General features: G+C 37.5%; 1 protein-coding gene across 1 annotated transcript in view; it reads left to right on the forward strand.

The window, feature by feature from the left end:
- The window catches only part of AGPAT5 (1-acylglycerol-3-phosphate O-acyltransferase 5), a 56,134-nt gene that overhangs the window by 18,058 nt on the left and 15,590 nt on the right, over positions 1–22,486 (forward strand). Inside the window, exons 4-6 of the mRNA XM_042821837.1 lie at positions 2,301–2,390; positions 10,636–10,726; positions 20,700–20,861. Of these exons, the coding sequence (XP_042677771.1) occupies positions 2,301–2,390; positions 10,636–10,726; positions 20,700–20,861 (343 nt within the window). The remainder of the gene's footprint in view (positions 1–2,300; positions 2,391–10,635; positions 10,727–20,699; positions 20,862–22,486) is intronic.

A 22,486-nucleotide genomic window follows, 5' to 3' on the forward strand; every position in this document is an offset into this window, starting at 1 on the left:
CACCTGGTGAAGCTGGGACATAACTTTGATAAATATTTTTGATCTCTGAAAGTTTGCTTGACTCTTTGACAGAGGAAGTAGGTCCTTTCTGTTGTTCAGCATCAGCTCACGTACACTTCTGGTTGTTTCTGTATTTTAGCCAATTATTTAGCTAGTGTGACATGTTGCCTCTTTGTATCTCTGTGTGTATCTCTGTGTGTAGGCTTTGTATCTCTGTGTGTAGGGAAAGCAACACTTTTCTAGTTGGGTTATATGCAGTGAGGGTGACAGTGGGTTATTTGTCTGTTCATATGTCCAGTGTCTGTATACTTGCATGTACATGGGAAATACAGGTCTGTTTCTGAACAAGAAAGTAGTCTGAGGTGGAGACACTGGGTTTGTCATTGGCGTGGTGTCCCTCAGAAACTGTGCAGCAGTAACTTGGCTTCTGCACGTTCACTGATCTTAAAATAAGGAGAAGGGGTTTCAGCTGGTTAGTGATTTGCTAAGTAAGGGAAGACTTTGATGAATGAGAGATGACTGTTGTCAATGCTAGAGGTAACTGAGCTGAGTTCACTCAGAGTGGTGACTTGCAGATTATATGGAACTCTTGTACAGTAGATGCTTCATTTCTCATACCACACTGAGTTTGCCCTTCATCAGAGCAGTTGTCATGCTGTCACTTTCTAAAATAAGACTTCTGCTTCCCTTTATTACTGTCAGATATTAAAAACAGCCTTACACGTGAAGTGTGGAGATAGCACGTGGCTGTGTTTGCTGCACAGCTGATGGAAGGTTTTTCTGTAAATCTGTCCGATACTGGTAAATTGCTCGTGTGCTGGGGCTGCTGTTGTGCACCATCCTGCTTAAGCCTAGCCTTGGCAGACTGGGCATTCTGTTCCCTCCATAGTTCTGATCCCCTGCCAACCAGAGCTACACAACAAAGCATTGCAGCTGACCACTGCACCATGGAGGGAGGCACAGACACTAATACAGATTATTAATATTGGAGTTAATGCACCGTTGAATTGTTCCTTTTCACTGCAGCTTTTGGAGGGCAATATGTCTCATCAAGTATCATCAGCTGAACAGTTGCACAGCCATCGCTCCACACCATGAAAAAGCAAAGACATTCACACAGCCTTCTCTTCTGGCTGTCTCCTCCTAATCCTCCAGCTTTAGTCCTGCCTATTCTGCACAAATTAGATGATATCTCAACCCAATACCTTCACCCACCACAACGCTGTAGTTTCTACAGCATACTGTATCTTCTGAAATATTTGATTGAGGTTCAGCTCTTAGAATTTTTATTGTCACCTTTCAATTAGTGGTATATAAAACCACAAATAAACAGAAATTATCTGACAAATCCTAGTGCCAACAGTCAGGGCAGGCAGAGAAGGGTATGTCTGAGTTAGGGAAAGAGGTAGAGAATCCCTTAAGAAGACAGCATTTAAAGATGAAATTGTTATTTGGAAGATTTTTTTTCTTGAATTTTTTTTTTAATTAATTGCATCAGTTGTTAATTTTGAAGCATGTTTGTTTACTATGTGATGTGGCTAGGCTGTATGTAAAGCAAAGGTATGGAAGAGGGGGATATGATGAAGCAGATTTAATTTCTTTATAATACTTGTGTGTGTTTCCGTGCTTTTGTCATCATCCCTTTTCTAAAGTTTTTGCGATAAACTGTGTGAAACAAGTTATAAAATGAATCTTTTCCAAGAAATGGTCCAACTTCTTGTAGTGGTTCTAAGTTATAGTACTTCAATGGAATCTTTTCCCTTATTCTGTTTTTATCATATTAAAGGTTCAGTTCTCTAGTAAAGTACATGAAGACATTTTCATGAGCCATGATAGTTACTTGAGTGCTAATTTTTGGATGTATAGGTGTAATACATGTAACTCCAATATTTGTATTAGTCACTGCTTAGGAGGAGGCACATAACATTGAATTAGTTAGCTTGCAACTACTTGTGAGTGAATTCTGCTGTGTGATTTCCCACGATCTACAAGTTAAGGTGCTTGTCTGTGGACGATTCCATTGCTGTCTTCCAATCAATTATTCAGCACCTCTAAACAAGACACTTCAAACATCTTACAATATTCTTTGTAGAGCTGATCTTTATATAAACAGATTCTGTGAACTTGCTTGCATGCAAATAGAGTTTCAAGTGCTTTCATCCTAGCAGAAATTGTCTTGTGGGCAATTTATAGCGTGAGTCATAAGGGTGAATGTTGCTGTCATCTTATTTGCTCTTTTATCAAATATTCTACGTTAAACTATTTAAATATTTAATCCTTTTCATTTCTTTCTCTGCTAGCATGGAGGAGTCTATGTAAAAAGAAGTGCCAAATTCAATGAAAAAGAAATGAGAGGGAAGTTGCGGGCCCAGATGAAAGCTGAGACTCCGGTAAGATAATACTTTGCTTTCCCCTCCTCTCATCATTTCATTGACCTTTTTAGTGTCATTGGAGAAATGAGCTCATGCTTCATATCCCCCACCTACAAGAGAACAGTCATGGATTTGGCTTTTTTTCTGTATCTCTACAGTTATTTTTTCTGATTAGAGTCAACTCCCTAGTGAAACTGTTGGAAATCAGACTAGTCCTTTTATGAATGATACGAACTTTTTGATTGTGTCTTTAGAGGGCAGGGAGGATTTAGATGAATGTTAGAACACTTATTAACTGCTGATGTAACTTCTTTGGCAACCATATCCAATGTTCCCCATGTTTCAAAAGGTAGCATTTTTCTACTGCATTGTTCCTTGTCAGAAACGGGTATTTGTGTAGACTACCAGTTGTTTATCCTTCTGAAAGTCAAAAAGTATTCTTCCCAAATCTTTAATTAGTCATCCCCGTGATCAATCCACTGTTGGTGACTATGACATCTTAGAACTGAGCAATTTTGTCCGCTGCACTTGCGGGAAGAAAAAAGTGATCAAAATTGACAAAAACAGTTTGCGATAATTTTCTATTTGAAGAACGATTGCTAGTGCCAAGTGACTTTTCTCATGACTCCCCTTTTGGTCTGTGGCTCAGTGGTTAGAATCAGTGTGTTTCGTTTCCATTGCTTGCTGTGCATTAAAATGTTTCTTGCCTTTTTGGCTAGACTTATGAAAACCAACTCAGGCAAGTCTTGATATAGAACAGTTACATTTTCATTTTATATAAAACGATGTGATTAGGACTTTCCACTCCAAATACTAAACCTGTTAAAGCTGAAGCCTGGGTAAAAGGAACATATTGATTGTTGTGAGCTTTATACTCCTTTTTTTTTTTTGGAGTTAATGTGTTTGTATGTGGATGTGTCTGTGTTGAAAAAGTAAACTGTTTCTACACTTACTGACTGCTTTAAATGAGTAAAGCATCCCTGCTGAAGATAGAATGAGTTTGAGTCCTGTCTTGAACTAAGACTTAGCATGAATGTTGGTTTTTTTCTTGTTTGTTTTTAATTAAGTAAATCTATTTCCCATTTTGAGAAGCTAAGTTACGGTGGTCGGACATACATTACCACAGCTGAGTTTTTGGCTGACGTGAAATGACATCATTTCTGTAGAATTCCACGTGTTCCACGTGCTCCTCTCAAGGGGAGCAAGTCTTGCCAGCGCACCAGCAAACAACATGCATCTTCCGCAGCGCAGTGTAACGTGGACAAATAGACTTTTTGTCTTTCTCTAAGCATCTTCCTGTAAAGATGCTGTAATTCTGTACTGGAGCATTTTGTGTTGATAAGGTCCAAATTCTGGTTTCAATCACATTCATAAAATGCTTTCTTTATTAGATTATACCTTTGTTATATTGTACTCTGTAGCTAATAAATTCTTTGTATTTGTTAGTGTCTTTAAAATGTTTTTGCTAGTGGAAAATAGAAATTTAGGTTAGAAAGTAGCTTAAACATATATATATTTTAGCATTACTGTAAGGATGAATGTAGTACTTGCTATTCATTGCATCTTCATGAAGCACTCCTTAGGAGCGTGTAATTTCTTTTATTAGTATGTTTGTTCTTCCTGTTAGCATGCCTCAGTGTATCATCTGGGACTATGTTAGCTTAGGAATCTCTTCCTGAGAATGCATTTTCTATTCTGGAGCTCATTGGCAGTTGCTTAGCTGGTATGAAGCATAGGCATATTTAGATCTATCTAATAATGTCTGTAGAGAGAAGATGGCCGTATTCAATAGCAGTAAATTGTGCCTCCATTACCCAGGAGAGTTCTGAGATGTTGAAAATATTGCATTACATTGTTATTTTCTGTATGTAAGTGGCAAAGATTCTGCTTTCTGCAAAACTTGCAGTGTAATTGGATAAACAAAGACAAACGAAGATCTGTGAAATGTATTTGAAGTCATCCCCCTAAGCAAAGCACTGGCTCAGTTTGCTTTCATTGGTCTGGATGGAATCTCCTGGCAGGGTGTTTTCCCACAAAGACCCACTAATTTCTTGCTCAGCTTTTAGTTGAGTCTGGTTTTCTGGCTTTGCTCTGCGTTCACTGAAATACAGGAGTTTGTTGTAATTATAACGTTTTCGTTATGGTAAGCCTTGATTTGAAGTCTGCATTAAATCACTCTGCTTTATAGAAGTATTTGGATTTTTTATTTTTTAATGCAGTCTTAGGAATGCATGTCTAGAAACTCACCTAATTCTGCATGTCTTTTGGAAACCTGTAAGTAGCATTCAGATTCAGTAAGTAGCTCCAGTGCTATGCATTGACTTGAGTAATGCATTAGTTGAAGTGTAAAGGGTGATTGAAGCAAAAAGCTTCTCTTTAAAGCTGCTTCCACTGTGGGTTCTGCTTTTCGTGGTGGTTGATATTTACATGTGATTAATAAATAAAGTAAGTCCAGAAGGCTTCTTTTCCTGGAATCTTCTTTCTTTCTACTCATTGATTGTGGTTTGGACTGAAAAATTAGCTTGTTTCAGCTACTGCTTAGTAAATGTGGGACCACTTGATGTGTTTGATTTTTGGTGAAATTTGGCTGTCTAGAAGTTCCTTGGAGTTGGAAATAAGGCACAAAAACTGGGTGTGCTTACCAAGCAGCTGTTGCCGTTGTCCTCCTATTATACAGGGTAGCAGTACAGCAGAATAATGTTTAACCACTATAAAAACGTGAACTGTTTTAAATCACTGTCAGTCAAGCCATATAAAAAGGGACTCTCACACTTTACAAAACTACATTGTCAAAAACCTTTTTACGGAGAGGAATGATTGCATACGCTGGGGTAAAAAACAGACCACTGAACTGTCATATGAGGGAAGACTGAACTTTCTGTAATCCACTTTATCTGAGAATTTAGATGTAGATGCCATAAATGCTCTTTAACCTGCAATTACTACTGAGAGAAGATGTGATAACCTGTGTCCTTAGTGCATTATTCATGAATAAACTTTTTGGCTCTGACTTAGTGTGGTGTACATCAACTGTAATGCTTTTAAAATGAAGACATTTTAATCAGTAAAACAAGTATGCCCTGAACTCATCAGCACAAGAACAAATTGCTGCAGGCTTCATGTGAAAATAATGAGTGTACTACTCTACATTTCTGTTAAAATTTATGCACTGGATACTGCAGTTCAGAGTATGCTTTTGCTCTGCTTAGTGAGCTGCTGTGACCACTTGATTGTTGCAGGCTTGCGTGGTGGAGGTTTTCTCCTTTAATGTAGTGCTGGAGAAAATCTTGCCTCTCAGCCACTACGGGAAGAATTATTGCCAATAGAGAGAGATGGAAGGGAATCCGTGTTAAGGGTCACTTGGTTATTTACAGTTTCTCTCCACATAAAGTTTAAACAAAAGAATCCAAATGATTAATGTTCAGTCTGTCCAGAGACATCTCTGTTCCCATTAAGAAACATAAGACGCGTAGGAATATGGACCCAGCCTCCTGCTCTAGTTAGATTAGCAAACCCTTTTGTTGTTTTACTGCCTCCTTTCACTTGATTTCTTTTAGGCTTTTCTATAATGAAAAGTAAATTAGAGATGGAAAGCAAGCAGAAAATTAAAGTAGCCTCTTGGCCTCTCACATTCACAGTAGGCTTGGGCTAGCAGTCCGGTGTGGCCAATCTCATGTTGGGGCAGGGGGCTGCGTGGCACTGTTTCCTCATTTAGGATTCCACCTGCCTTCAGCATCTCCTTCTGTCCTGTTGTTCCACCTTGCTTCCCAAAAGCAGTGGAGCTTTAGCTTGGATGTACACTAAGCTCTGATGGTAGCCTAAAGCACTGCTCCTCCTGTATATTTTCATAGTAGAGATCTTCAATTGCTAAATTTTCTTATTTCTTCCTTGAAACTATTTTCCATCTCAGCTCATCACATAACTAATGTAACTATACACACATCTCATTATTGGACCTTTCATTGGGAAAGCTCACTCAAAGCTGTGGCTTTGTTCACAGGACATAAAATCTGGCTGATGGCTAACAAATGGCAGCGTAACACCTTGTGAGAGAGACTATGGCACAGTTTGAAGGGCACTTTTGTGTTGTTGTTTTCAGATAAGTTGTAACAAGATAAAAGCAGTTCTTAGTGCAATGATCTATCCAGCAAGTACTTTATATACTATATATGATAGTATACACACTATACTCAGTCTGCTTGTTTATAAAGAAAGTTGACTCTTCTGAACAGCAAGTTTCAGTTTGATATTTGTGACCTGTGTTTCAGTCTGTCATGCCTGGAGAGAAGGAAATCTGCCTTGTGAGGTGCTGCATCTGGTTGCCCAGAGGAGGTAGATAACCCAACTCTGAAAGTGTTTAGGCTAGGCTGGATGAGGCCCTGAGCAACTTGATCTAGTACTTGATCTAGTGGCTGATAACCCTGCCTGTGGCAGAGGGGTTGGAACTTCATTATCCTTGAGGTCCCTTCCACCCCAAGCAATTCTATGGTTCTGTGATTTAGCCCAGTACAGCCAGTATTTAGCTAGTTACTATGTCTTGGTTTTGTCATTCATGTGACAACTGTATAAATCTTTGTCATCTGAAGCAGTGCCAACCAAACAGCAGGAGCCTGAGGACAGATACATTAATTCAGCTGTTATAAGGCTTAATGTAATCATTTTGTCATATACTTCCTATTTTGTAAATCCCTGGCAATTTCTTTACAAATCCTGGATGACTTTGCTTGCTTTCCTTGTATTGATTTTTGTATTTCGTTCAAATTATGCCAGATATGCTTTCTCATACCGTATCTTTCTCAGTTATTGATCTGGGTGTTAATGTTTCTCATTTGGTTCATCAGAAGCATATCTTTCAGGCAAGAGTCTAAATCAATTCAGATACGATTCCGACTAGTTGCCAGGATGCAATAATGAAAATACTAAAATTAAGGAAATGCATGCTTTAATATGATTTTGAAGTTTGTAAAATTCAATTGTTCTCTCATGCCACGCTCCCGGGAACAGCACCATAAATGCAGGATATCTTCAGTCAGTAGCACCACTTTCTTGTTGCCGTATGATCTTCTGCAGAGTGGCAGCTGCTGTCTGCAGGGACACCCTTCAAATCCTTGTGTATGGACAAGTTTTCTCTTTAGCTCCTCCTCTCCTTGTATGCTTACAGGGCTGCCTTTGTTCTGTGTTCTGGAGACTTGTGTCTTGCTTCATGCCCCCTTCAGCTGCAGCTACACCAAGTCCTTTTCTGACACTGTTCTGTCTCGAGGACTTCCTCAGCTGCTTCCTCCTGTCTATAAGCACTGCTTTGCCCCCCTCTGTGCCATTGCTAGCAATCTTTAGCAACGCTGAGAAAATTAACAGAGTTGCTGTACACGTGAAAGCAGTTGTCATCAGCCATTCATTCCTTTAACTTGTAGAATAAAGGACAAGTTTACAGACTTCACACTGTGAGCTCCTCAGATAACCTGTGCCTCTTCTGGTTTTCTGGCTTGAACCAAAGTCAGTAAAATTCTACTAGCTGAATCCTAATCCACTCTTTGAAACTTGAATTGATCAGAGATAGTATCCTGACATTTGTCTGTTATACAGAAAGAGTTATGAAGAGTGCGAGTTCCCTCTGAACAGAGGGATCTATTTAGCTTATGTTAAAATTGATTTGTCAAAGAACTGGGGACTGTGGTCATGCAAAGGTTGGTTTGTCTTTTTCAAAGAAGGTAGCTTTTATGTAGCTAATGGCTCTAAATGAAACATCTTGTAACAAAAAAAAAAAAAAAAAAAAGGCTTTAGCTGCATCTAATGTTTCTAGGCAATTAAAGTGCTCCTACAATTCAGCAGTTCTTAATCCAAGTTCAGGGGAGCTTATTTAGTTATTAAAATCTTTAGAGATTTGTAATTCTTATAATCTCTGGATATAGTGCTTAAGGTTTTAACTTCTGCTGCCCATGCTGGGAGAAGATAAGATCCAGTGGTGCATGTAGCTTCGGTAGGCTGGGTGCACCAGCAGAGTGTCATGAGCAACACTGTCTGTGAATATAACAGGGCTTCTGTTTGCATTCCTGAGTTTTACCCGGGTAAAGCAGTCCTAATAGCTTGCACGTTAGGCTTATATATGCTGAATTTCAAGCATAAAGCACTTCCTTGTATTGTATGCTTTTAATTCAGAGGTTTCAGATTCTGGTCAGCAAACTTGTTCAGCTGCTTGTGTTTTAAAGGCTTAGAAGAGTAATTAAAATATAATTTCTCCCCTGCTTTGTATTACGCATCTAGCACCAGGATAAGTAGATTCTGTGCTCCACTGTGTAATCAGATTTGCTGCTTTGAAGGCTGTTAGTGGTGCTATGTGTTTTTAAGAGCTGATCTCGATACCAGGGAAGGTTTTCCTCTCCTGCATACTTCACTTTCGCATTATAGCCATTATACTACACTTGGGAGCTGAGCAGTCAAGCTGTAATGAGGGAGGAAGTGTCTTCATCTTGACATGCTATTTTAAGGATCCAAATTACATGGTTTGAATATAAGTGTCTTTATGAAAAGAGAAATGCATCTTAGTTTGAATATTATGCCCTTTCCAGCTAATTCTGGAAAGTTCTCATTTGCCAGCTAAATATTTTCAACATGCATGCATACACGTTGACTTGAGGAAGGTGCGAATTTTAACTGATCTGAGAATTCCTGTGTTCATCCCTGTGGTTATGCTGCTGTCACGTTAGGATAAAATGCAAAACTCTGTGCCTCTTAAACCCATTTTCATTTGCTGTTTCTTTTTCATTTAGTTAGTGCTGCTTTTTGTATTTGGATTTTTTTTCCCCCATAGTATCTGTATACATCTTGGCTTTCTGCTGATCTTTGAAAATTCTTGGACTTTACCAGTCTCTGCAGTCTGTCAGTTCTCCTTCTCTGCAACTGTTCTCCTTCTCTGCTGCTGTGAGTACAGCCTTTCCTCTAGCTCCATTCAGCTCCATTCAGAAAGTCTTGCAGCTCATCTCTTTACTGTGCTCTGCTGACACTGGTTTTGCCATTTTAATTTTTTTTTTCCTTTGCTAGATTCTCAGCTACATACTACATTTTCCTCTTTCTTGATCTTGTACTGACCTCTCCAGTCAGCTCATTTCCTAGATTTCTTTCCTTCTCTGCATTTCAGTACATTTCCACCTTCCTCTCTGCAGTAATTCTGGAGAATTCACTTGCTAGGTCCTTTCTTTCTGCATTCATTCTTTTCTTTTACTGTTCTGCCATCATCAAGTGCAAAATACCAACACACTGATATTTTGTGGGCCAGAAGTACATTATAGTCCTGTTTATCTCTTCTGAGGTTTTATTTTACCATGCATCATTTTGTGATGCATTCTCCCACCAAGGTCTTCATGTGCTCTAGTAATCTTTCTTGAACTGTTTTATAAATCCATTATCTCGTTTCTTGAGACTCATTTCTGCAAAAATAACAAAGAAACTAAATAGCCTAGGCAGAGTAGGCATGATTTTGGTATGCATGCGTTAGTTTATGTTCAGTTCCATCATAGTTACTGTTGGTGGCAGTAGCCTTTTCTTCTGTAGATGAGTATGAAATTTTCACAATGAAGCGTTGTTTTCTTCTACTTTTGTATGCAGGAGATGGTGCAGGGCAGGGGAGTGTGTTGGAAAATCACTGTTGTGTTTCAAAAGCAAATTGGAAATTCATCAAATTATGCTAAGCTATCACTTTAAGTTCATAATATATGTGATAACTCCTACGTGAGTGAGATCCATAAAGGTACATATCAGAGCCATTGTAATTTCAATTAATGGTATTCCTAATTATGAATGGCACAAAATTTAGATAGTATAAAGAAAGGTTAGATGCAAGATCTGTATTAAAGCAAAACACTTCTTATTTAGATCCATTGTGATGTGTCAAAGGACAGATGTTATATTTCAAGTTGAATATTACTTTGGTACTTCTGAATATCTCGTCTTAATCCACTTAGAAAAACAATACTGTTATTGATGTCAGCTGTTCCTGATTTCCTTGCTTTTGTTAATGCATGTTATCTTCCTTCCTAAATCACCTGGATACCTGTGGTGTACATTCTAAGAAAATTATTTTGAAGTCCAAACAATGAGCTAAGAAATTTTTAGCTCAAATATTCTGATTTTTTTCTTTCTATAGTTAGGGCAATAGATGGTGTGAACTAAATGCAGGGCTTGTCAAGTGTTGGTAATTTCTATAAAAGGAATCAGCTTGAATTCTTTATAAGAACTTTCTGTTTTGTTTTGCTTTTTCATCCCATAGATGTTTTTAGTGATCTTTCCAGAGGGGACTCGTTACAATCCAGAGATACCAAAAGTCATTGCAGACAGTCAATCATTTGCTGAAAAAGAAGGTAAGCAGAAAGATTTTGATATCATTCTTTCATTATGGGGTTAACATATGTTATATAAAATGTTACGTAAGATGAAGATGATCTCACCTTAACAGCACTGTTAAGTCTGCCTGCTTGATACTTAAGGGTTAGACTCAAAAAAACAAAAATGCCAATGTGTTTCATACCAGAGTAAGATGAATATACTTTGTGTACAGACGTTTCATGCACTTCAGATTATAAAGGAGTGTTCATTCGCAAGGAAGTTCTCTCTAGCTTTTATTTATATGTATTTACGAACACTCCTTTTCCTACTCTTGAAGGACATAGGAATAACCTACGTAGGACCATGTCACTGATTGGTCTAACTTGACGTTATAATTCCATTTACGGTTGTTACTGACATAAAGAATATTTGGCACAGGGAATGCTGCACCTTAAAGGAAAGTCTTCTGTTTCTTTCTCTTGAGTTACTGTTAACACTACGATTACTTCCTCCAAGAGGGTTTGTTCCACTTTCACCTTCCAATCTTACCTCTCCTTGATTGAAATTTATCCGCAGTTGCGTCGGTGAGCATTGGCATATTCTCCATAACCACAGATAGAATTATTTCATCTTAGGAATGTTTTGCAAAGGCTCCCAGGCGTTTTCATTTTTCTCACAGCAATGCACAATACACATAAACTTTTAACTCCAGCAGTTCCGTCAACATGTTTCCTGGCTTTGTTTTTTCCTGTTGACGAAAAGTGAAATAATTCATTCAGAAGGTAAACAAAGACCAACAAATAGGTCTGGTATATTCATTTCTGTGACATGCTGAAATGAATTCAGAAGTCTGTGAATCAGCCTGTTGATATCATCAAGCTATTAAGCATTGTTAGTTGTTGTCCAAAAGGATATATGCTTTTCTTCGCATCCTTGGGAAGAATGGAATTTGTTTGCGCGTATGTGCAAGAGAGCTGAAGTCATAACATATTTATTCATCACTTCAGCTTCCTGTCGGAAATGAAAGTCAAATGTTTCATTTAGCTGGCGGTTCTTTGAGAGTTCAGAAGGGGTGTTGGATATGAGGTGTTTCTTTCCTCTCCTTTTTCAGAGAAGAGAAAGGGCTCTCATTGTCATTACTTTAACAAACCTCTGAATTACATATCTACAGTTTGAAAAACAGTAAATATAATAATAATAATAATAATATTAACCTGTTTTGTGCTTTCAGAGCACCTGTTTGTTTCCTCTAGTGCTTGTCTCTAGGTTTGGTCTGTTTTTATTTTGTAAGGGTTACTGCTTTAAAAACACTAAATACGTGTACTTACTAAACAGGAAGCACCTTCTAGTTTAGAGTAGAATCCTCTTGATCTGCTTTTCCCTGTTGCTGAATTCTTTTGTTGCTATTGTTCACAAAAATTTAAACTCTCCTCAATTTTTTATACGGAGAGGGTGGGAACTGTCCCTGCAATTCAGTGGGAAGATTGATACTCACTTGAACTACAGCATCCCTGGCCAGGATGGCCAGCCTGCCTGACGCTAAAAGCTGCATACCAAGATGTCCTTATGGCTGGGAGCCACAAGGCACAGACCACGTATGTCGGGGACCTCCAAGCTCCAAGGGAACTCTGAGTGACCACCAGCAGGAGACAACAGCTACTCCCCAGAGCCCTGCCATGCAGCAGTGCCGGCCATGGCTTGTACCTTCTGCTTGGCAGTCCCTTTGCCACCAAAGTTCTAGCTGCTGGCTGCAAGCAGGACTCCAGCACAAGAGCTGCAGCTGAACACCTCCCCAGTCATCTACTTTACTATGGTTTTTAGAAAGTCACAGTGTCCAGTAGCTATTCCAGTCAGAGAATGAGGGCATTCTTTAACTTAAATTTTGCCCTTCGATCATTATGGAGAAATAAAATGTCTGATGATTTTACCTGGTCTTTAACGCAGAGCTTGGTGCTGCAGTGTTGGTTTTACTGACATGCAGGGGAATTTTTGTTGTTTTGTAAAATACGTCTTGAAATGTGAGTAAGCTTTATAATGGTATTTTTTCCTACACTTTTGCACAGTTTACATACTGAGGAAATAATGCAAATGTAGTATAGAAAAAAGTTGTTTAATTTGCAAGAATTAAACATTGATTTGGTGTTATTTTCTGTGCCAGATGGAACCAGAGATATTGTACCCAAAGATAACACAGCTATTCCTAGAGCACAAACATAACTCATGTTTATTGTCATGCTGTCTGAAACACTGTTTTTGACTTAACTGTGTGTATATGTTTTATTAGTTTTTCAGAGAGGAAGTATGAAAAGGTTTTGTGGATTTGATGTTTATTTTTATTTTCCATGGGCTGGATTTTCTTCTAGAGAAGATTTATTGGCTTAAGCAGAATTATTGGGCTGAACTTAATTGCCTGGTCTTAATATGACCTATTGAGTTGCATCTCATAGCTTGATATTCTTTTAAAGAAAGTATAAATAATGGACACAGTCTCTGTCTCTTACAGTTGGCCAGAGACCAATTAAAAAATGTTTAAAACCCAATCCAGAAACAGATGCAGAGGTTCACATCCCAAAAGCTTTTTTTCAGATTGCTGGCAGCAACTATTATGTCTTTACCATCGATACAAATATTTAAATAAATCTTATCTGTCTATGAATAGGATGAAAGGATGCAAAAGAATTTAAAGGTGATTGAGGCTCCCCCTTGAAAGGTAACTTTTAAAAAATACTGATTGTACTCTATATTGCAGCTTATTCTGTCATTAGACTTGGGTTCTGTCCAAAATACCAATTTTTTTCCACTTCAGTTGTTTACATTGAGATGCAAAAAGTTGCTTACTTCCAGGGATCCTAGTTGTGTGGTGATAAATTGAGAATGTTGTCATCTAAAGGCAATGTGACCACCATCAAAAACTGAAGATTATTTATTCTGCACATTTTACAAGTGCCAAACAATTCCAGCCCAATCAGATTTTTACCCATTGTGGAACAGGCAGCATTTCAAACTAAAAATATATTAATTTGATGTACTGCAGAAGGAAAAATGTGCTGACTGAATTTTGAAAGCAAAAGTTACCTCTTACAACTAAGTAGTTTGGGATTGGTGTAGAAGCTATTTGTGGAGAAGAACTCCACAGAATTAAAATTGTTCTAGGGTTTAACTTTGTGCTTCTGAACTGTAGTACTTGTTGGAGTTTCACAGTCAGGAAACAACATAAGTGATGTTGTCAGAATTTCAGGTGAAAACATCTGTCAGGTTTTCACATTTCTGTCAAATAAATGATGCCCCCCATTTCCAAGCCATTAGCATCAATGCCATCTATGTAAGTGGATTTGAACATCAGGAGAGGATAGCAAGGATCATCACGAGAAGTAAGTGATCACGTGAGATGCTTCCAGCAATTGCTATCAGAATGCTCTTTTTTTCCCCCCCCCTGTATTTCAGCATGGATGGTTACTCATGTGTTTCCAACAGGATATCTCCTAAGAGCCCTAAGGAAATATTTGCAAGATCTAAGCATGTGAAGGCGAGTTTTGTCTCTTTTCCTGGGCTTTTCCTTCCAGCTTTCACTATTTAAGTATATAGTCAGTAATCTTAAAATTTGCTTTAGTTTTTCCACTTTGATGGAATGATTGCCATCTTCAAAATCTGGTGTGGTCATTCTGTTGATATAAAGCCTCTGATCAACTGTTCTAGGCATCTTAAAAATGCTTTTGTTCTTCCATGCTAGTCAATTGGCTTGAGTTTTTGAGTCTAGGAAATTATAATGTGTAGATAGCAGTCTTATTTTCATAGGGATGTAACTCAAATATTGTAATGTTAGAAGTGGTATTTTTTATTGTATGTATTTGTTTTGAACTGTGAATTTTTTGACACATATTACTGATACTGGACTGTAGAACAGACTTTCAGTAGAACCCACTAAATACTGGACTTCTTTTGTACCAATTTCTGGCATAAAGTATGTTTCATTTGTATGTTTCCACAATATATGTGTATGGATTTTTAATAATTTTCTGTGAGTTAGACCTCCATAATGTTCCGAACAACCCCAAATTTCTTAGGTTTAGTAGAATATGAATTTTATCCAAATGTTAAGAAATGACATTTTTAAGATACGAAAACAAATGCAAATAACCCAAAGTCCTCCTGCTCTTAATGTTACTGTTAACTTCTGGCAAGTCAAAGAGAACATGATAAGCTTGATAAACTTAGGTTGGTTTGCTGTGCTGATTGAAGACAAAACAATTTTCTGAGTGAAAAGCATTTATGGAATTTTGTATTAATGTTTGATTTCTAACAGAGGTCATTTGACCAAGGAAACATTTCAGGTATTCATATATTATCTCCCTTGTTTTTGTGTGGAAAAGTTGCAAATGTAAATGTTCTTTTAATGCTAAGTTTATCCTGACCAGTATTGTGCTTTCTCCTAAGATGTTTTTACGTGCAGGATATGCTTATCTCAAAATTGCTTTTACAGGTCATGTGAAAAAGAGGTGTTTCTACCAAGCTAATTAAAAACGTTTCCCTTCTAGATCTTGGCATTGGTTATAGATTGTATTTTAAAGCAATTTGAAGTATTTAATTCCCAGAAATATTATTTGAAATTGTCTTTTAAAACTGTCTTTTGGTGATATTTTTTTCACACGCTGATGTGTAAGCGTGCTTGTTGTAAGAGGGTGAATCTTGGAAAGGAGAGTAACGTTTTTTTAAGTGCTGTGTTGTGAGTGCATCTTAAGTAGCATTTGAGAGATATACCCTTAGGATGAAGAAAGGATTTCTGTTATCAATAGTTGTCCTTAGAAAATCAAGTTTAGGAAAGTAAGAAGCTATCTTATATTCTTAACTTATTTCTGGATTTACCCATTATGGAAAACAGTGTACCAAAGTGCGATGCCTCCTGTGGTTTGGTGTGGGATTGCTGTTCTCTTTCTGAGAGGATTTCTTACTTCTCTTGTACTGTTGTTCATAAGAATACCCACTTTTTTTCAAGTGCATGCAAGTTTTTAATACTATCAGCTAAGACTTTTGTATACAAGCCTATGGAATGCTACCATACAAACAGATTTCTTAATATTTTCTCTAGTTTTTTTCCAGTGGCAAATGCTAAGAAAAGTGTTTCACGAAGTTATTAAATGAAATTTAAAATGGCAAAGATCCCCATTTCTACATAGATTACCTGTTGATTTGTTTTTGTTTTTTGTTTTTCCAAAGAGATGGGAAAGAATTGCTTTTCACTTCACGTTAGCAATAACCAAATGTTATTCCAAATTGTTGTTCCAAATGGATGTTTCTTAATTACCACAGTCTCATATTTGTCTAGTGTGTTATTAAATTCACTGAGGAAAAAAACATTTTGTAGTGAAACAGTAGGTGACTTGGCAGATTTTGCATAGAAAAATTACAACTATGGCTTTTAAGAATCTTACTATTTAAGAACTTTCTAAGTGCACACAAGCAAATGACTTTACACCTTATATCTGTCATTTTTTTAAAACTCCTCTCACCTGCTGTTCTTTTTTTAATATTTTTCTTTTCAATGAGGATTTATATATTTTTTTTAATGCCTCTTTCATGTGTCTCAGTGTTCATAGGGACTTAAGGCCAGTTACCGTGCTGTCTACTGGTTAGGTAGCAAACTGATGGAGAATGATGGAATTGTGGCTGAAACTTGCTGCTGTGCACCTAACTTTTCACTGTGGGGATGGAAAGATACAGTGTATTATAACTGCTTTTTTATATGAGCACATTTCTTTTACAACTTCCTTGGCAGTATTTCATAAAATCTGTTACATGAGAGAGTGTATAGGAAGTTGGAGATACTTGCAAGCTGGGAGGGGAAGCTCTGTTATAAATGTTGAGCACTCCTACCGTATGTAATTTTGTATGTCTGTGTAGACATCGGTTTCAGTAACCAAACCTTCAATACTGAGGGTGTTCCAGTAGGTTGGGATGAACATAGTGTTAAGTGTGTTCATAGGACACTAAAAAGCTGCGTATTTAATCAGATATTACTGCTGCAGGAACATGTACACACACACACACACACACACACACACACACACACAAAGAGGAAAGAAAGACCTAGTTGGTGCTAAACTTTACTCATTGTTTTTTTTCCCTCATTTTCAATTTCTGTTTTAGCATTGATTAACACAGTTTTATAGCAGAAGGAAATACTAGTCAGACGAATTTGACATCCACTTCAGTGAGAGTATAACTTTTGTTGATCAAATGTGCTACTGCTCATGTAATACACAGGTTTTCATCATTTAGAATAGTTTTTTTTTTTTTTTCTTTAATTGGTTTTGTTTCAAAATAAAGTGTGTGCACATGTCAGAAGTAAAATTATGACTAATGCAGGATTCTGAAAATGTTGGTAGGTGGCCTGCCTGCATTGGAAGCTCTGTGAGCTTTTGGCTCAGATTAAAGGAAAAGCAAGGGAGATCTTCTCTGTAGAAATCACTGGAAGTGGCCTCAGAGATCATCTAATTCCAATCCCATGCCATGTGTAGGGTTGCCACCCACCAGATCAGGCTGTCCAGGGCCCCATCCAACTTGACCTTGAACACCTCCAGGGATGGGGCATCATGTTTGAGTGCCTCACCCCCCCATGAGTGAAGAATTTCTGAAGAACATCTGACCTAAATTTCTCCTTCTTTTAGTTCAAAGTCATTCCACCTTGGCTTATCACTATCAGGCTGTGTAAAAAAGTCCGTCCCCCTCCTGCTTATAAGCTCCCTTCAAGCACTGGAAGGTCACAATGAAATCTCTCAGTTCTCAGTTTTTATATCTAACTTCATCCTGAGAAATTAGATAAACAGTGCCTTTGGTTGTTTTTTTTTTTGGCACTGTTTCTTTTCTGTTACCATGAAAAAATAATAAATTCTGGAGATGCTAATGTTTCCTAACTAAAACTTTTGTTTCTTTCAGAAAGTCTGCAACACAATTTTTCATCTTGTATAATCTAGTTAACAGTTGCTGGTTGAGGTACCATTAATAAACCTACTTATTCAGATTTTCATATGATTATAATGATTTCAGAAGCCCTTGATATGGTTCTCTTGTATGCCTGCGTCAAGACATCACATTTTTTTGTATTTTATGCTTGATATCAGCTAACATAAAAGAGCAAAACTGTAGCATTTTAAGGTAGAGTATTATATTATTGGACATCTAGTTTGTTTTCTTTGGCATTTAAAATGAAATCTCATGACCTCAAATACTTTGAGAGTTCTAGCTTAGTATTGCACAACATTAAAAACAATTTAAGCACAGTATATTTTGTGAATTAGATGAAGGCAACTTGCCAAGGTAACTATATTGTGGCTACTTAGGTTTAAATTCTGTTATGTTGATTTTAGCTAAGATCATCAAGTAATTGCAAGATTCTTTAAAAGGGTGTGTTGAACTCCTATTGCTGACGCTTGTTTATCATGCACTGAAGCTATATTAAATAACAGACTGTAGCCTTTATTGGTCTTAGATGAATACTCATTTTGAATCTGAACCTTGAAGGGTTTGCAGATAGCACATGGCATAACAGAGACTTATTCTGCAGTTGGATTTCTCAGGTTGTCACTGACCATTTTCACCACCAAAAATGTGCGTGAATTAATTAAAAAGAAAAAACTTAATTTAAAAAAAAGAAAAAACTGATTAGTCTTAGATACCTGTATTATTTTGTCTAGAGGAGTTCTTGTAGCCTAATTTCTCCTTTCCTTCCCCACAGTGCTAGTTTGGGTAACGGGAAGATGAAGTAGAGAGGAAAGGAATGACAGTGCTTTTAGGGCAAAATGAGTGTGTTGGAGAATTTGTACCAACAAGTTATTTTGAGTGCGGTGTCCACACTAATACCACTGCTGTTGCAACACTAGAATATTCAGTGCTTCATTTACTGAGTAAACATTTAGAAACATAACATAATTAGCTGTTTGATGTAACAGTTCACAAGCTAAAAAAACATTGCCACCATATTATCCTTCAAAATATTTACCCAATCTGTATAACATTTTGCATAGACAGTTATCGCTGCTGCCGGTAAGGCTTAGAACAATGACTTCAGAAAGAGTGCTAGTAAATAACCTTTTATCTCCCTGTTTGATCAAAGAGGCTCTTAGCAAATAGTAAGAAATCAAGATAATGATTTATGCTAAAGTTTTCAATTTCTATATATATAAATCTTAGAGAAATTTAGATGCTAGATATGTGCATAATTTTAGATCAGAGAATGTTTTACCCAACAGAAGAGGGACAGAAGTTCAGTACAAAATCAGGACATACTATATTATCTTTTGTGTTTATTTTCTAAGTGGAAATCTACCTAAAGCAATACCACAGTATTTTGGCTTAGAAAAAATCTCCTCTACTGGTGTCAGGAGTGAATACCACTGATTGGGGGTGCAATTTAAAAAAATAAATAAATAAAATTTTGAAAAGTAAACTTGTGATAAGGCTAGAAAGCAATAGTCACAATCATATCCTGATATTTCTCTTTGACAATTTTACAGATCATACAGCAAAACAGTGATTTTTTATTTTTATTTTTTTCATAAAATTCAGGCCTGTTTTGTAGAAGCATTTTCAATTGAGTGTAGAAGAGCTGTGTTCAGATCACAAAAAGATTTGGTGTATTTTTCATTTTGCAATTCATTGTATATTAAAACTTTGGAAATAGAATGGAGGTTATACTTTCAAGCCCAACGTGCTTGTGTGTTATTCAGTATGCTTTGGGTAGAAGTGGTAAGCTGAAACAAACACTGATATGAAATGCTGTTGTTAGGACCTGCAGATTGCTGTTAAATTTGACCTTCTTATGTCCATGATGTACCAATCTCTACATCTTAGCCTGGATGGTTAAATGCAGATTTCTATGACTATGGCTTTGTTAATGGCTAAGCCGTTCTAATAGCTTGTTAGCAGGGAAACTGAAAAGATTTCATCTGTGCTGTCGACTCTGTGCTGTTTTCCCTCTCCACTGTTTAGTTTCTGCTGGGACAGTGCCTTGATTTGGCTGGTGGGAGGGTAGTGCCAGAGCAATACAGTCAGTAACAGGTGCAAGCCTGCAGAAAACAGTAGTGGAGGCGTGGCTGCAAGGATAAAGTGGAATCGCCCATTTCTCTCAGCAGCAAATCATTGCATTTGGCTAAAGCTGTCTTGAGTCTAACTGCTTTCTGTCATCCTTCCTCAAAATGAAGACAGTCAGCATAGCCATTGTCCCTGTGTGTGGGCATGGTGATGATGGGTTGCTGGTTGGATTAGATGATCTTAGAGGTCTTTTCCAACCTTAATGATTCTATGAAAAACAGAGAAAAAGAGCACCAAAAGTAGAAAATATCAGATATTTAAATATGTTTGCTAACGCTATTGCTTTAGAGAAATCTTTCAAATTGTTTAAGCATGCGTAGTCTAAAACAACTGCTGTTTAATTACTGTGGGATAGTATTAGGATTCAGTATGTTGATGGAAGGGGTTTGTCCATTGGAAGTAAAATGCTGGATAAGCATTGTACATGCTTAAATTTATCTGTGTGTATGCCTCATCTACTACATCTGTTTCTGAGGCAGGGTCTCAGGTGGTGATATTCTCTGTGTCTTGTATTTCTCAGTTAATTATTTTTTAACCTATATTGGACAAACATAAGCAGTAAGGAGAAATGCTTCTTTATCATCCTTAGATACCATCCTTAGAACATACATACCTTAGAACCATCTCTACTTCTAGAGCAGCAGCTGTAACAAGGATCTTTTGTTGAGCAGCCTGTTTGTCATTGATATCCTGTAATAATTCTGTTCTGTCTTCTACATAGAATCATAGAATGGCTTGGGTTGGAAAGGACCTGTAGAGCAAATGCAGCGTGAACATGTGCTCCCTCTCAGCTGAGAAATGAGATTAAAAACAATACTTTTGTGATTTTGAGTGGGGCTGCTGAAGTTTTCTGGCATGATGTTCATTTTGGAAATATCACTCAGATTACCTTCAAACACTTTAATTTTCTTTTCTCCCTAGGTCTTGCTGTATTGAAACATGTGCTAACACCACGTGTGAAGGCAACTCATGTAGCAATCGACACAATGAAAGACTATCTGGATGCAGTGTATGATGTGACTGTGGCATATGAAGGTACTGTGGACCACAAAGGACAAAGGAAACTGGCACCATCTATGACAGGTGAGTTGATGCATGCTAGACATGCTGCAGCCACGTGTATGTTAACATGCAAAGACAACTTCTGGTGCTTTTCAGTGCTCTGGAGATAATCTCCACAGTGCTCCAGCCATCTTACCACTCCTTGATGGGGCATCAGTGACTTGGCTCAATAATGCTTACCCACAGCATTCCTATCCTCTCCTTCCCTTCACTGCTTGCACATGGAATATTTCTTTGGTCAGATTCTGTGCACCACCAGTTCTCTTTGGAGTTGAAACGAACTTGAGGCCGCAAGCAATGGGTGCCCTTCACCTTCATGTTTCTTCTAACACTGGCATTTGATGTGATTGTAAATTATCTTTCTTCCTGCTTTTTTTTATATGTAGTAATATATTTTATTTGTAATTTTTCATATTGCTAAACATACCCAGCAACCTTATAAACACTTCAAGCATTTGGTACAAGCAGGCTTTACTTACTACATGTAGCATTTTAACCATTTTTAGCACCTTAAGAAACTAGGGTAAACTAGTCAGACATTCTGTTGGTTAATAAAAAGTAAGTTCCAAGGTATCTGCCAGGGAAAACTTGGACAGAAAGCTCTGAAATTTGGTGAGTGGTGAGTTGTTTCTTTTCTTAAAAAATTCATTTATCTATACCATCACTGGAGTGTTGAATGGCATCTTTCATTCCATTTGCAGTTGGTAGGTCTCTCAGATGTATATGAGCATGTCTGTTGTTAGTTGGATCAGAGTAGTACTTTCCAGTCTGTTGCAATTTGGATATTAAGGGCAAAATATGCCACATTAGTTCAGCTTTGCGTTTTCTGAGGGGCTTGCAGGTAAATTCTTAGCTAACGCAGCACTCCTCAGGTCCAATGTCAATGAGGGGGTAGTACTTGGTTCCTTCTGCTAAAAATAGTTGCCAGTACAGCCTTTTCCATCTCACTTTGTTAATGGGTGCAGCTTTTTGATGGCAATGTAAAGCTCATCCTCCCAGATACTGGTTTTTAGAAGTTCTGGAATTGTCTGTTTGTAAGTTTTCAGAAAAATTTTAAATTTAGTGAATAGGTAGCAAACATAACTACTAACGCTGTGTATTAACTCTTGTAAATTCTTAGGATAGTTTTGTGGTAAAATATTGAAAGTGATTTGTATGATTTGATGTATTTTACTTAGGACATAATCTTCTTTTAAACTTAGTTTTGGAGATTTTTATTATTTAGAGTTTGGTGTTTTTTCTTTTTAAATACAGACCCCCTTGAAGATTGACAGCCTCCCTCTTACCCTGTCACTCAAGATTCCATTTAAAACAAATGGAACTGTTCCCCCTTCCCTGTAGCATATCTTGTTTCGTGGCCAGATTATTAGATTCTCACACTGGACTTTTCACTGCCCGATTGCTAATTAAGCTATTAAAATATCATTACCTAATGATAAAATGGCAAATGTTCAAATTCCTCACAAACCCTCTTCACCTATTGAGCTTTCAAGTTTCTACGAAATATAATTACGTAAACAAAACTAGCAAACTGAATTTCCCTGTTGGCCATTTCTTGTGCCTGGTGTCAAATGGTAATTGGTTTGGGGTGACCACTGCACATCCAGCCTTCTGAGGACTCCAGGGCAGGGAGCCCAGCCTTCATG

The sequence above is a fragment of the Centrocercus urophasianus genome, unplaced genomic scaffold (genome assembly GCF_019232065.1).
Source record: "Centrocercus urophasianus isolate 14NV4802_14NV808 unplaced genomic scaffold, USGS_Curo_1.0 seq_10, whole genome shotgun sequence".
NCBI classification, from domain to species: Eukaryota; Metazoa; Chordata; class Aves; order Galliformes; family Phasianidae; genus Centrocercus; species Centrocercus urophasianus.